Source organism: Oncorhynchus masou, unplaced genomic scaffold, assembly GCF_036934945.1.
Source record: "Oncorhynchus masou masou isolate Uvic2021 unplaced genomic scaffold, UVic_Omas_1.1 unplaced_scaffold_1111, whole genome shotgun sequence".
NCBI classification, from domain to species: domain Eukaryota; kingdom Metazoa; phylum Chordata; class Actinopteri; order Salmoniformes; family Salmonidae; genus Oncorhynchus; species Oncorhynchus masou.
Genome location: NW_027000836.1, coordinates 200,156 through 216,002, shown reverse-complemented (window position 1 = coordinate 216,002; position 15,847 = coordinate 200,156). Strand labels below are relative to the sequence as shown.

General features: G+C 47.0%; 1 protein-coding gene across 1 annotated transcript; it reads left to right on the top strand.

Moving 5' to 3' along the window:
• Window positions 1-1,996: 1,996 nt before the first annotated feature.
• LOC135529174 (poly(A) polymerase gamma-like) lies at window positions 1,997-15,593 on the top strand. The gene is made up of 17 exons (XM_064958037.1): window positions 1,997-2,081; window positions 3,247-3,385; window positions 3,775-3,847; window positions 4,019-4,139; window positions 4,847-4,931; window positions 5,034-5,087; window positions 8,102-8,221; window positions 9,163-9,272; window positions 10,054-10,175; window positions 10,528-10,694; window positions 11,507-11,625; window positions 11,898-12,079; window positions 12,289-12,366; window positions 12,566-12,754; window positions 14,155-14,238; window positions 14,371-14,430; window positions 14,573-15,593. Exons 2-17 carry the CDS (start codon window positions 3,267-3,269, stop codon window positions 14,678-14,680), a joined length of 1,791 nt encoding a protein of 596 aa, XP_064814109.1. The 5' UTR covers window positions 1,997-2,081; window positions 3,247-3,266; the 3' UTR covers window positions 14,681-15,593.
• Window positions 15,594-15,847: the final 254 nt, after the last annotated feature.

Below are 15,847 nucleotides of genomic sequence, written 5' to 3'. Positions count from 1 at the left end.
GCGCTGATGCTTTCTCTTCCTGGGGGGCGCTGATGCTTTCTCTTCCTGGGGGGGGGGGGCTGATGCTTTCTCTTCCTGGGGGGGGCTGATGCTTTCTCTTCCTGGGGGGGGCTGATGCTTTCTCTTCCTGGGGGCGCTGATGCTTTCTCTTCCTGGGGGGGCGCTGATGCTTTCTCTTCCTGGGGGGGGGCTGATGCTTTCTCTTCCTGGGGGGGCGCTGATGCTTTCTCTTCCTGGGGGGGCTGATGCTTTCTCTTCCTGGGGGGGGGCGCTGATGCTTTCTCTTCCTGGGGGGGCGCTGATGCTTTCTCTTCCTGGGGGGGCTTTCTCTTCCTGGGGCGCTGCTTTCTCTTCCTGGGGGGGGGCTGATGCTTTCTCTTCCTGGGGGGGCGCTGATGCTTTCTCTTCCTGGGGGGGCTTTCTCTTCCGGGGGGGGCTGATGCTTTCTCTTCCGGGGGGGGGCGCGCTGATGCTTTCTCTTCCGGGGGGCGCTGATGCTTTCTCTTCCGGGGGGGGGCGCTGATGCTTTCTCTTCCGGGGGCGCTGATGCTTTCTCTTCCGGGGGGGGGGCTGATGCTCTCTTCCGGGGGGGCTGATGCTCTCTCTTCCTGGGGGCGCTGATGCTTTCTCTTCCTGGGGGCGCTGATGCTTTCTCTTCCTGGGGGGGGGCGCTGATGCTTTCTCTTCCTGGGGGGCGCTGATGCTTTCTCTTCCTGGGGGGGGGGGGGGCTGATGCTTTCTCTTCCTGGGGGGGCGCTGATGCTTTCTCTTCCTGGGGGGGGGGGGCTGATGCTTTCTCTTCCTGGGGGGGGGGGCTGATGCCTTCTCTTCCTGGGGGGCTGATGCTTTCTCTTCCTGGGGGCGCTGATGCTTTCTCTTCCTGGGGGGGCGCTGATGCTTTCTCTTCCTGGGGGGGGGCGCTGATGCTTTCTCTTCCTGGGGGGGGGCGCTGATGCTTTCTCTTCCTGGGGGGGGGCGCTGATGCTTTCTCTTCCTGGGGGCGCTGATGCTTTCTCTTCCGGGGGGGGGCTGATGCTTTCTCTTCCGGGGGGGCTGATGCTTTCTCTTTCGGGGGCGCTGATGCTTTCTCTTCCGGGGGGGGCGCTGATGCTTTCTCTTCCTGGGGGCGCTGATGCTTTCTCTTCCGGGGGCGCTAACGCTCGCTCGCTCTCTTCCGGGGGCGCTAACGCTCGCTCGCTCGCTCTCTTCCTGGGGCGCTAGTAGTAATAATCTTACATGACATTTAGCTGATGCTTTTATCCAATGCAACTTATGAAAGCATATGTTTTACACAGGGAATTGTATCCGCAACCCTTGGTATTCTCTACCTGCAAAGCCACACAGGACTAGTACATAGGGTTCAGAACAGAAATGCTATTGCAACCTCTTTGCAGTAAGGAATTGAGACTAAAAGCTCAAGAGAAGTTTCAAGTGTTTTAATACATAGGATGCCATCAGCTGAGTACATACATTTAGAAAGTTCACAAAAGATATTGTAGTCTTCCCTCCTTGTAAGTGTCACCTCCCCAGCTATACATTTTGTAATCCCAATGATTTTCTCTCCTGTGGAGTGTCCATGGTCCTCTCTTTGTTTAGCCAGATAGTCATAATCACACCCCGTCCTGTTATAGTATAACACCATACCTGTAGTCAGGTTAAACTCTGTTATAGTATAACACCATACCTGTAGCCATGTTAAACTCTGTTATAGTATAACACCATACCTGTAGCCAGGTTAAACTCTGTTATAGTATAACACCATACCTGTAGCCAGGTTAAACTCTGTTATAGTATAACACCATACCTGTAGCCAGGTTAAACTCTGTTATAGTATAACACCATACCTGTAGTCATGTTAAACTCTGTTACCCAACTACAGCACCAGCTTTGGAATGACATCAGTGTGGAACTAACATCCCTCCCTTTACTCTTGTTGTGAGCAATTAGACTTTTCTGAGACTAGTGATTTCTTCTCTCTCCTCCTCCTCCAGGCTGCAGAGTGACAGATGAGATCCTGTACTTGGTACCAAACAAGGAGAACTTCAGACTAACCCTGAGGGCCATCAAGCTGTGGGCCAAACGTGAGTCAGCACCTAGAATAGAATGTCATATATTTGTCATTTTATATCTACCATTTTAATAATTTAGGATATTGTTGTCATTTAATATTATAGGCTGTAATGTATGATATTTAGCAAGACTCTTTTATCCAAAGTGTCTTAAAGTAATGGGTTCATACATTTTATGTACGGGTGGTCTTGAGAATGGAACACACTACCCTAGCATTGCAAGAGCATACCACCCTGCATCCCACTGCTGGCTTGCCTCTGAAGCTAAGCAGGGTCGGTCTGGATGGGAGACCAGAAGCTGCTGGATGTGTTGTCGGAGAGCCAATAGGGGGAACTCTTCCCTCTGGTCTAAGAAGATCTCAGGGCGGTGAAGGGGACGTTGCCCTGTGTAGGGTGCCATCTTTCGGGATGGGTGTCCTGACTCTGTGGTCACTAAAACTCCCATGGCACTTATCGTATGGGTAGGGGTGTTCACCCCGGGGTCATGGCTAAATTCCCATCGTGGCCACCAAATAATCCACCTCATTCCTAATTGGCATGCATCACTCCTCACCTCTCCGCTGATAGCTGATGTGTGGTGAGCGTGCATCACTGGGGTGGATGCTACACATTGGTGGTGGATGAGGTGAGTTTCCCTGCTTACTATGTAAACAGCTGTGACTCCATGGGCTGAGAAAGTCACTGTATAAATCTATTATAACCAGTATAGAGTGGTCCTATGTTACATCTATTATAACCAGCTGAGTTAGAGGACCACTCTATACATCTATTATAACCAGCTGAGTTACAGAGGACCACTCTATACATCTATTATAACCACCATTGCAGACAGTTGACCCTGTAACTGTACCTAACCGGATACAGCACTCTACTGTGGAGCCCTGTGTGACCGGGGACGCGCTGTGTGATGTGCTGTGGGACACTGTGTGACGTGTTCATTGAGGCACGCGTAACATTTCTAGATATATTTTAAGACTGGGAAACTAAATGTAGCTTTTTTTGTACTTCCCCTTTTCTGGCTGGCCTTTTGACTGGTCTTTTCTGACTGGTCTTTTCTGTTTTGAACCTACTGAATATGACCCATTTTGTTAACACATTTTATGCACACGTGAATGTTAGTTGCTTTGCAATAAAGCATCTAGCAAATGGCATATGATCCCCCCCTCCCTGTCCCTAGGCCGTGGGATCTACTCCAACATGTTGGGCTTCCTGGGTGGAGTCTCCTGGGCCATGCTGGTAGCCAGGACCTGCCAGCTCTACCCCAACGCTGTGGCCGCCACTCTCGTACACAAGTTCTTCCTCGTCTTCTCCAAATGGTACACAAGGAGCCCCATACCCTCAATTTACATTCCACATCCAGGACTCACAAAGCATCTCAGAGCAGGAGAACTCATCTAGGATTGTGCCTTTTTTTAAATCACAATGTATAAGGGACACCTGACTCTAGATCAGCACTAATCTGAGGCACTGTGTGTATGGGCTCTGAGTTTAAATGGGTGATGATGATATGGGCTCTGATTAGTTTAAATGGGTGATGATTAGTTTAAATGGGTGATGATGATGTGGGCCCTGATTAGTTTCAATGGGTGGTGATGATGATATGGGTAGCCTGTATAGTCGATGACCCGCTATGATAAAGAAACATTGTTGCTTTGAAATCTCCATTGTTTTGAAAGGCTATCAATTCACTCAATCTGTTCTGCAGGGAATGGCCAAATCCTGTGCTTTTGAAACAGCCTGAAGACAGCAATCTGAATCTACCTGTTTGGGATCCACGAGTAGGTGTCTGCTGTTTGTGTGTTTGTTCAAGTTGCACAAATCCCGCAAGAAATATATGGAATGAACAAAACAAATTGATGAAATGCTTATTTTGAAGATGCTGTGTGTGTGTCTGTGGGAGATGAAGCTGCTCTTGCCCTGTGTCAACTCTCCTCTCCACCCGTCTCCAGGTGAATCCGTCCGACCGGTACCACCTGATGCCCATCATCACGCCAGCCTACCCCCAGCAGAACTCTACCTACAACGTCTCCTCTTCCACACGCACCATCATGAGCGAGGAGTTCAAATACGGTGGGTACCTAACTCCTGACCCTAACCTGGCTGATCTAGGATCAGGTCCCCCCCCACCATCCCTCTGTCCATATTATTGTGTTCATTATGAGCTAAAAGTACACAACTGATCCTGGTTCAGGCCACCAATACATAAACATGTAGGCAGATGTGACTGCGAGTCGCTTTGGATAAATGTGTCGGCTAAATGGTGAAAAAATAAATCAATATTTCTCTCTCTGTTTGCAGCAGGATTCCTCAAACGCTTTCTTTCACATCCTCTTATTACACCGTGCAGTGAGGAAGGCTTTGTGCTAATTCTGTATAGTGGTCCTGTATGACTCTGTTGACAGAACATGGTGGTGGTCATTCTAAATGTCTCATCTGGGAAACCTAGAAGTAGAATCTTGTGTAATTGTGTCAGATGTTTGATTATGTTCTGGGGGTATCTGTATGAGAGGAGACCCTAACCAGCCTAGAGAATTCTCCCCCCCCCCCCCCCCCCCTAAATAGAGACTCTCTCAGGAAAGCAATGGCCAAATGTCCCTTCTACTTCTGAAATCCAAAAGATGTGAAGTCCTGATTTGTCCAAATGATCCGTGAGGGGGGCGCAACCGGGAGGAAGTTCCTCGTTAATCGTTGCATCCCACATTCTGTTGACGGTATGATACCATCCTCTGTTACATGCATCTGTCCACAGGAGATGACTAAATGTGTCCCACCAACAGGTCTCAGTGTTACAGATGACATCCTTCAGGGGAAAACCGACTGGTCCAAACTGTTCCAGCCACCCAACTTTTTCCTGAAGTACAAGTACGCATTTATATATTTTTAATGTTTTAAAACTTTAATTGGTTATGAATGTTGAAATAGTTGGTGTTTATTTGCATGCCAATGTGTTTTTGTCTTTAACAGGCATTATATTGTTCTGACTGCCAGTGCATCCACAGAAGAAAACCAGTTAGAATGGTAAGTGTTTTGTTTTACAGGGGAATGTGGCGCCCCTAAGGTCCTACAAAATATCTGTTTATTTTACCCCGGGCATTTTACCATACGGGCAAACGAGTCAAACGGGTAAAAGCAAAGCTTTTCTATTAAATTGACGAGATGGTCGAGCGACTGCTTTGACGATGGAAATGCTTGTCCTCAAAGATGGAAGGCATTGGGCCTTTTATTTCACCTTTATTTAACCGGGTGGGCTAGTTGAGAACACCTTTATTTAACCGGGTGGGCTTGTTGAGAACCCCTTTATTTAACCGGGTGGGCTAGTTGAGAACACCTTTATTTAACCGGGTGGGCTAGTTGAGAACACCTTTATTTAACCGGGTGGGCTAGTTGAGAACACCTTTATTTAACCGGGTGGGCTTGTTGAGAACCCCTTTATTTAACCGGGTGGGCTAGTTGAGAACACCTTTATTTAACCGGGTGGGCTAGTTGAGAACACCTTTATTTAACCGGGTGGGCTAGTTGAGAACACCTTTATTTAACCGGGTGGGCTAGTTGAGAACCCCTTTATTTAACCGGGTGGGCTTGTTGAGAACCCCTTTATTTAACCGGGTGGGCTAGTTGAGAACCCCTTTATTTAACCGGGTGGGCTAGTTGAGAACCCCTTTATTTAACCGGGTGGGCTAGTTGAGAACCCCTTTATTTAACCGGGTGGGCTAGTTGAGAACACCTTTATTTAACCGGGTGGGCTAGTTGAGAACACCTTTATTTAACCGGGTGGGCTAGTTGAGAACCCCTTTATTTAACCGGGTGGGCTAGTTGAGAACACCTTTATTTAACCGGGTGGGCTAGTTGAGAACACCTTTATTTAACCGGGTGGGCTAGTTGAGAACACCTTTATTTAACCGGGTGGGCTAGTTGAGAACCCCTTTATTTAACCGGGTGGGCTAGTTGAGAACCCCTTTATTTAACCGGGTGGGCTAGTTGAGAACACCTTTATTTAACCGGGTGGGCTAGTTGAGAACACGTTCTCATTTACAACTGCGACCTGGCCAAGATAAGTCATAGCAGTGTGAACAGAAAACAACACCGAGTTACACATGGAGTAAACAATTAACAAGTCAATAAAACAGTACAAAAAAGAGTCTATATACATTGTGCGCAAAAGGCATGAGGAGGTAGACGAATAATTACCATTTTGCAGGGCCTGAATTGTTTTTTTTTGTTTTTTGCCAGGCACAATGTGACCCATGTCGTCCAAAAACATTATACTTTTGACTCACCTGTCCATAGAACATTCTTCCTAGAGTCTTGATGATCATCCAGGTGCTTCCAGGTGTTCTTTTTGCCAAACTTGAGTTAACTTGCTGGATGAGATGGGTTCTATTGTGTCTGGCGAAAACCAAACCCTGCATTCCACAGTAAGGACCTCATACCAACGATCAAGCATTGTGGTGGTAGTGTGATGGTTTGGGCATACTTTGCTACCTCAGGACCTGGACGACTTGCTTTAATAAAAGGATCCATGAATTCTGCTCTGTATCAGAGAATTCTACAGGAGAATATCAGGCCATCCGTCTGTGAGCTGGAGCACATCTGGTTTGTGCAATGATCGAAAACACACAATCACGACTACATGAAATTGGCTAAAAAGCATCAAATTTGAGGTTTTGGAATGGCCTAGTCAAATTCCAGATCTAATCCCAATTGAGATGTTGTGGCAGGACTTGGAACGAGCATTTCAGGCTTGACAACCCACAAATGTTGCTGAGTTAAACCAGTTCTGCATGGAAGAGTTGGCCAAAATTCCTCCACAGCGACGTGAGATACTGATCAACAACTACAGGAAACATTTGGTTGCTGTCATTGTAAGGGGGCAATTACTTTTTCACACCGGTGATTTGCATTGCACAATTTTGTAAATTTAATAAATAAATATATTTGGGGGGGGGTTATTTGTAAACTCAGGTTCCCTTTTAAATAATATTATGTTTTGGTTGAAGATCTTATAACATTCAGTATCACAAATATACAAAAATAGAGGGAATCAGAAAGGGAGCAAATGCTTTTTCATGCCACTATGTATTTGCTCCCCAGTGTCAATACGTTAGAATCACCCCTGGTTGCTATTTACAGCTGTGAGTCTTTCTGGGTAAGTCTCAAAGAGCTATGCGCACCGGGATTGTACAATTTTTAACATTCTTCAAGCTCTGTCAAGTTGGTTTGTTGGTCATTGCTATATCATCCTCTGGGGCGGCAGGGTAGCATAGTGGTTAGAGCGTTGGACTAGTAACCAGCAGGTAGCCTGCCAAGTTCGAACCCCCGAGCCGACAAGGTACAAATCTGTCGTTCTGCCCCTGAACAGGCAGTTAACCCACTGTTTCTAGGCCGTCATTGAAAATAAGAATTTGTTCTTAACTGACTTGCCCTTTTAAAAAAATGTATACAGCCATTGTTTAAGTCTTGCCATAGATTTTCAAGACAATTTCACTGTAAGGCCACTCGGGAACATTCCGTGTCTTTCTTGGTAAACGAGTGTATATTTGCCTTGTTTTAGTTTATTCTGACTGGGTGTTTTGACACACCATCCAAAGTATAATTACTTCACCATTCTCAAAGGGATATTCAATTTCTGCTTTAAAAAAAAACAGATCTACCAATAGGTGCCCTTCTTTGCGAGGCATTGGAAAACTTCCCTTTTAATTTGTAAACATTTTAAAGAAACGTCATTTCACTTAGACATTATGGGTCTTGTGTGTAGGCCAGTTGCACAAAATATCATTTTAATCCATTTTAAATTCATGCTGTAAAGTCAAGGAGTGTGAATACTTTCTGAAGGCATAATGTTGACAAATAGCCGTTCACAACATTTTCAGAAACATAAAACAGTGCTTTGTACAATATTCCAAGTTCTCGTCATGACTGGATAAATGGAATGCTCAAAGGCGCTAACAAGGCGTCCATTCTAAAAGGTGGCCCAAATCTAAAGATATGTCTCTGACATGTTATGAACCTCCTGTCTGTTCCTCTCCCTCTAGGATTGGTCTGGTGGAGTCTAAGATCCGTGTCCTGGTGGGGAACCTGGAGAGGAATGAGTACATCACCCTGGCACACGTCAACCCCACATCCTTCCCCGGGAACAAGGAGAGCTGTAGCGAGTGAGTCTTTAGGCTCCACACCTTTGAACTTTGAAGGCATTGGGGTTGTGTTCATTAGGGCACAAGACGGAAACCTTTTTTAAAAACCTTTTTGCACTGAGCGAGTTTATATTGCATGGCCTTGTGCCCTGCGTCGGTGGATATTTCACTTAATGGAATACTTTGAGGTTTTGGAACTGAGGCCCTTTATCTACTGACGCAGAGTCAGATGAACTCGTGAATATCATTTTGCGTGCAGTTTGAAGGAAATTGCTAATTAGCGCAGGCGCAATTGCTAACTAGAATTAGCACAATGACTGGAAGGCTATGTGGATCTGCTTCGTTACGCTAACGCTAGTTAGCATTTTTACATAAATATTTTGTAATTTAGCGAACACTCTTATCCATAGCGACTTAGTTATTGTATCGATCTTAAGGTAGCTTAGGTGAGACGACGACATCTTAGTCATAGTAATTACGTTTTTCCTCAAAGTAGCGACAAGCAAAGTTGGTGCTCGTCGGAGAAAAGTGCTAGTGCAAAGCAGTCAAGGGTTTTTGTTTTTTAGTGAGACACCCCACAGGGCGAACTGACCCAAGCTACCACTAGGGAGCACATGGGAGACGATTTGGATCTTGTCTGTCTTGAATGATCAGATTGAAGCATTTTTAGATGTTTGGTAAATGTCAGACAAATATACCCAGCTGATGTTAGTGGTGGGTCTTCCAACAGGATCCAGTTTTATCCATGTACTCAGCTAATATTTGTGTTTTTAATTTTACTAGGCAAGTCAGTTAAGAACAAATTCTTATTTTCAATGACGGCCTAAGAACAGTGGGTTAACTGCTTGGTCAGGTGCAGAACGACAGATTTGTACCGGGGATTTGAACTTGCCACCTTCCGGTTACTAGTCCAACACTCTAACCACTAGGCTACCCTGCCGCCCCGTGTTGTCTTCCAACAGGAACGAGTTTGTCTCCATGTGGTTCATTGGGATCATCTTCAAGAAAGTGGAGAACGCAGAGAGCGTCAACATCGACCTGACCTACGACATCCAGTCCTTCACAGATACAGGTAATACCACACATACACTCGCACGGTTCGTTCACCCAAATTACAGAATGGCCTATTGGTTTCCTTCGGCTGTAACAGACTGCTGACAACGGTCCATGCTTTGGTTTCGTTTCCCCAGCACTGTTTCCACATGCTCACGTTTTAGCATTTGTGGCACAAATCCCATTCAAGTCATGGGGCTGATATTAGCATTTGTGGCGCAAATCCCATTCAAGTCATGGGGCTGATATTAGCATTTGTGGCACAAATCCCATTCAAGTCATGGGGCTGATATTAGCATTTGTGGCACAAATCCCATTCAAGTCATGGGGCTGATATTAGCATTTGTGGCGCAAATCCCATTCAAGTCATGGGGCTGATATTAGCATTTGTGGCGCAAATCCCATTCAAGTCATGGGGCTGATATTAGCATTTGTGGCGCAAATCCCATTCAAGTCATGGGGCTGATATTAGCATTTTTGGCGCCTCATGTTCGAATCATCTGTAAGTGATTTCGTTGAGCTTCACAATCAATTCTAGATTATTTTGGATGATTTGAATATGAAAAATGCTAATAGCGGTCCCATGACTTGAATGCGATTTGTGCCACAAATGCTAAAACGTTAGCATGTGGTAACAGTGCCAGGGAAACTAAACCAAAGCATGAATTGCTGTCAAATTGTGTCCGTAGAACTGCTTATATGCTAAGGAAACTAATGTGTAATTTGAGTCAACTATCCCTTTTACATCTGTCTATGCTGGTAGAGGGAGCTCTAAATGACCCCATGACCCCTTTCTGCAGTTTACAGGCAGGCCAACAACATCAACATGCTGAAGGATGGGATGAAGATCGAAGCGACACACGTGAAGAAGAAGCAGCTCCACCAGTACCTTCCTGTTGAGCTGGTGCAGAGGAAGAAGAGGGTAGGATGGATGCTCTCTTCAGGCAGAGGCTCTAGCGCCATTCCTTTTCTGCCATTCCTTGTCTCCTTCTCAACCCTATTTCAAGGGCCCTCCCCTCGGCCCTTGTTCTCAATGCATTTTGAAAAGGGGGCCAGGAGAGGGGATATCGAGGGAAGCTACATTGAGAAAAGCCCGTGTGTAGTTTAGATATATATATATATATATTTATTTATTTATTTTAAGAAATGCATTTGAACAAATCACCATGTGATTGGCTTTGTATTTAAGTTTTCTCTCCTTGTCCCTCACTCCCCCATCTCCACACCCATCTTTCCCCTCTCCGCACCCATCTCCCCCCCCCCCCTCCCTACAGAGCATCGTGGAGCTGAACCGTAACTCCAACGGTGGGAGTTCCAAGCGGTCCTCTCTCGATGGCAGTCAGCTGGACAGTTCCAGAGACACTGACTCCGGGACTCCCTTCAGCTCTCCCACCTCCGTCTGCAAGCCGTCCAGGCCGGCCGCCTCAGACACAGACGACAGGTGGGGACTCCTCACGTAGAACGGGAGAGAACCAGGGAGACTTGTGTAATTAAACGATAAGGTACGAGGGGGTGTGCTGTATGGCCAATATACCACGGCTAATGGCTGTTCTTAAGCACGACGCAATGCGGAGTGCCTGGATACAGCCCTTAACCGTGGTATATTGGCCATACACCACAAACCCCCGAGGTGCCTTATTGCTATTATAAACTGATTAGCAACGTAATTAGAGCAGTAAAAATACGTTTTGTCATACCCGTGGTATACGGTCGGATATACCACTGCTGTCAGCCAATCAACATTCAGGACCCGAGCCACCCAGTTTATAATAAGTTCAAGGCTACAGCAGAAGATAGGTCACATGTAGGTTATGCTTGTACCGCATCACTACTGAACATAATGGTACCGTTTAACACTAGAAGATTTAGGATTTTGTTTCCTGAAAAATGTATTATTCCCAGATACAGATGTATACGTTTTCTTTCCACAATTGACAAAATAAATGAAATGTGTATTTTTATTATTTCATGTTCCTTGTTTCAGGTAATCATAACATGTTTAACTTAATAACGCAATTATCTTGTTGTTCTGTCCCATGCAGTTTGACACCCCCAAGCTGCCAGCCAATTATCTTGTTGTACTGTCCCGTGCAGTTTGACACCCCCCAAGCTGCCAGCCAATTATCCTATTGTTCTGTCCCGTGCAGTTTGACACCCCCCAAGCTGCCAGCCAATTATCTTGTTGTTCTGTCCCGTGCAGTTTGACACCCCCCAAGCTGCCAGCCAATTATCTTGTTGTTCTGTCCCGTGCAGTTTGACACCCCCCAAGCTGCCAGCCTCTCTGTTTGTTGAGAACAGCTCCTCGGTGCCAGACGTCTCTGCACCCAGGGCCGATCAGGAGAAGGGGTTGTCCATCCCCGTCATTGGATCAAGTGAGTGTCCAGCGTTCGTCTCTCCTCTCAGATATACATGGTCTACATACTAGTGTTGTTGAAAGTCACGGCTGTGAAAAATGACACTAAAGAAGTGTTGAAATGTGGTTGATTGAGAAGGGAGACTGATTGGGTTATCAACCTTTCTCTCACTCCCTCTCTCTTCCCCCCTCGCTCTTTCCCCCCCCCCCCTCATTTCTCTCACTCTTCTGTCTCTTTCTCCCTTGCCTTCTCTTTCTCCTAACCTCCTCTTTCCTCCTCTCTCCCTCTAGAGTCCAAGCCCTCTGCCCCAACTGGCCCAGTCGGTAGCACCATTCCTACAGTAGTGGGTAGGAGCGTGTTCTCTCTCCCTGGCAGTACCAGCACGACAGAGCAGAACCAGAACGGATCCAAGAGACTCCACTCCCCTACGCTGGAGGATCAGACCAAGAGACTGAGCGACAGTGCAGAGCCGGTGAGTTGAATTTGTATTGTAATATGAATTCCCTCGACCCCCCTAAACACCGGTTACGTCTAGATTCCTCAACAGAACCTCTACATGGAAACGTATTGCAGGTTTGCGAGAGCTCCCGTAGAAAACGATGACTCCTGTCAGTTTGAACAGAAACGATGTGCACCGGTCATGGTGCTCACACTCTCATTGTCTCTGTCCTTTGTGTACAGCTGGCTGACGTGTTGACCTTCAAGGAGCCGTTCCCTCCGTCCGGCGACGGCAGGGAGCAAGGGGACGGAGTCCAAGTGGTGAGAACCTCTGTTTTACCCCCCCCTCCCCGTTAACGGGATTCAAGAAATACCCACGACAGCCCCACACAATACCCAATTTACCCAATTTTTTTTTTTTTAAGACAAAATGTCCTTTGTTGTTGTGAATGCCACTTTGTGATTTTGACACAGGACTCAACTTGAATGTTCAGTCACTCATTGGGTTTTTCACCCGCAGGTGAGTCCTCCAGCAGGCAGCACCATTCCTACAGTAGTAGGCAGGAGCGTTGTACCCTGCCTGGGCTCCTCTAGAGATACATCCAGCCCGACCGAGCAGAACCAGAACGGAGCCACCGCTGCAGGCAAGAGACCTCACTCCCCCACACAGGACGGACCCCCCAAGAGGATACGAGACCCTGCAGATCTGGTGAGGGGGAGTGGTCCCTGGATGGATATGTCACATCCAGACTAAATCCTGTCAAATGCTTCGTAGACGAACAGTGAAATACTTTCTTATTCCAACAATGCAGAGATAAAGATCAAATATAGTGACATGAGGAATAAATACAAAGTGGATAACAATGAGTAAAAAATAACATGGATATACACACACACACACACACACACACACACACACACACACGAAGCAGAGGGTGACGACAGGGCTATATACAGGAAGCAGAGGGTGACGACAGGGCTATATACAGGAAGCAGAGGGTGACGACAGGGCTATATACAGGAAGCAGAGGGTGACGACAGGGCTATATACAGGAAGCAGAGGGTGACGACAGGGCTATATACAGGAAGCAGAGGGTGACGACAGGGCTATATACAGGAAGCAGAGGGTGACGACAGGGCTATATACAGGAAGCAGAGGGTGACGACAGGGCTATATACAGGAAGCAGAGGGCGACGACAGGGCTATATACAGGAAGCAGAGGGCGACGACAGGGCTATATACAGGAAGCAGAGGGCGACGACAGGGCTATATACAGGAAGCAGAGGGCGACGACAGGGCTATATACAGGAAGCAGAGGGCGACGACAGGGCTATATACAGGAAGCAGAGGGCGACGACAGGGCTATATACAGGAAGCAGAGGGCGACGACAGGGCTATATACAGGAAGCAGAGGGCGACGACAGGGCTATATACAGGAAGCAGAGGGCGACGACAGGGCTATATACAGGAAGCAGAGGGCGACGACAGGGCTATATACAGGAAGTGGCTATGTACGTATAGGAAGAGGTAAAGTGACGAGGCAACAGGATAGATAATAGACAGTAGCCGAGTCCAGCGTGTGGGCCGAGTCCAGGTTCTCTCGTGCATGGCTCAGTGTTGCTTGCCTTGGAAGTGAGCATACGGCATTTGGTATTTGGCTCTGGTAGGCTCACGTTGCTGGGCAGCTTGCGGCTGGCTTTCCCTTAGTAATTGGTGATAGTTTGCAAGCCCTGCCACATCCGCCGAGCGTCAGCCAGCGTAGTGGGATTCAATCTTAGTCCTGTATCGCCGCTTTGCCTGTTTAATGGCTTGTCGGAGGTCATAACGGGATTTCCTGTCAGCTACCGGATTAGTGTCCCACTCATTGAAAGCAGCAGCTCTAGTCGTCCGTGTGGATGTTGCCTGTAATCCACTGTTTCTGTTTGGGATATGTACGTACGGTCACTGTGGGGGCGACGTCGTCGATGCACTTATTAATCACCCTTTTCACTATTGTCTCACTGGAGCTGTATAAATACACATTTTCTTTTTGAGGGAAAACGTTTTTGCACGGGTTAATGAGGTCATGATGTTGTCAAGTCTCTCACTTTCTCTCCCTCTCTCTCCAGCTGGTGTCCGGGGATGACTCTGCATTCAAGGAGCCGTTCCCTTTATCTAGCGACAGCCAGGAGCAAGGGGACGGAGTGAACGTGGTGAGTACTCTCCTTTCAACCCACTGCACTCCGAACACCAACTCAACTCTAGAAATACACACATTATTCAGAGATTTTATGTCAGTCGATTATTGCATTTCATACATTTTTTTGTTTTGTTTCTCTTAACAGGAAAGTCTTGGAGGGGTAAAGGCCATGCCTATTCCAACTATCGACACATCAAGAACACAGGTACTTTATTGATTTTTATTAGCAAGAATGCATGAAAGCGGTCTTCAAATTAATAGTTGATTTTGAAACCTTATTATATGCGTGTCTGTGTGTCTGTGTGTGTGTGCGTGTGTGCGTGTGTGTGTGTGTGTCCATTCTCCAGAGACTTCCCAGTATGGAGTTGCCAGACGTGACCTCTCCCCTCCCCAGCAGTAACCACCAACGGGTGGTTAAGAACTCCATCAGACTCGCCCTCAACAGGCACAGGTAACCCCAGGTAACGCCCCCCCCCCAACCCCTTCCCTCACGAGGCCAGGACCTACAACACTGACTAGCTCCAGACCTGAGAGATCCGAAAGCAAGACTACTGTGGTAAAACCTAGTGAGGAAGCCGATTTTTAAACTCTCCCGCTCACTCCACCCTGTCACTGGACGATGTGCAACGACAGTCTCTTGTTCCCCCCCATCTGTTTCTATGGTCCTTCCCAGTTGAGCCTGAAGCAGAAATTAAAATGCTGATTTAAGATTGGGTTTGAGAAGAGTTGGATTTATTTATTTATTTTTTGTAAATTTCCCCCCTCTTCCTTTACTGTGTGTAGTTTTAAATGGCCTTAACGTGTCGATGCTTGCCACTACACCTGTCTGTACCATCCTGATGCTTTGACAAATGGAAAAGTTCTACAGTAGGTGTAGTTTATTGTACATAGCTCGTCTTTAAAAAAGAAAAAAAAAGAATCACAGACGTTTCGTCTTTCCATACAGCTGTTATAGTTTTATGATCTAAAATGAAAACAAAAAAAGTTTAAAAAAAATGTATTGTCCCCCCCCCCCCCCACAGTTTGTCAACCACATTACAACGTGACCTTGATGGCCAATCTCAGCCTTCCCACCCAGTAGACTCAGCAACTTGGGTTGTGTTCATTTGGGCCCAACATATGAACATGTTTTGCAACAGAAATGAGCATTCCTTTTTGGATAAGTTCAGATGTTACCTCCCTTTTTTCTTCCTGTATATTCCCCCCTCTAGGTTAACAGGACCTCCTGTGTATGCTCCCCCCCCCCACTAGGTTGGTTAACAGGACCCCCTGTGTATGCTCCCCCCCCACTAGGTTGGTTAACAGGACCTCCTGTGTATGTCCCCCCCACTAGGTTGGTTAACAGGACCTCCTGTGTATGTCCCCCCCCCCCCCACTAGGTTGGTTAACAGGACCTCCTGTGTATGTCCCCCCCCCCACTAGGTTGGTTAACAGGACCTCCTGTGTATGTCCCCCCCCCCCACTAGGTTGGTTAACAGGACCTCCTGTGTATGTCCCCCCCCCCCCCCCCCACTAGGTTGGTTAACAGGACCTCCTGTGTATGTCCCCCCCCCACTAGGTTGGTTAACAGGACCTCCTGTGTATGTCCCCCCCCCACTAGGTTGGTTAACAGGACCTCCTGT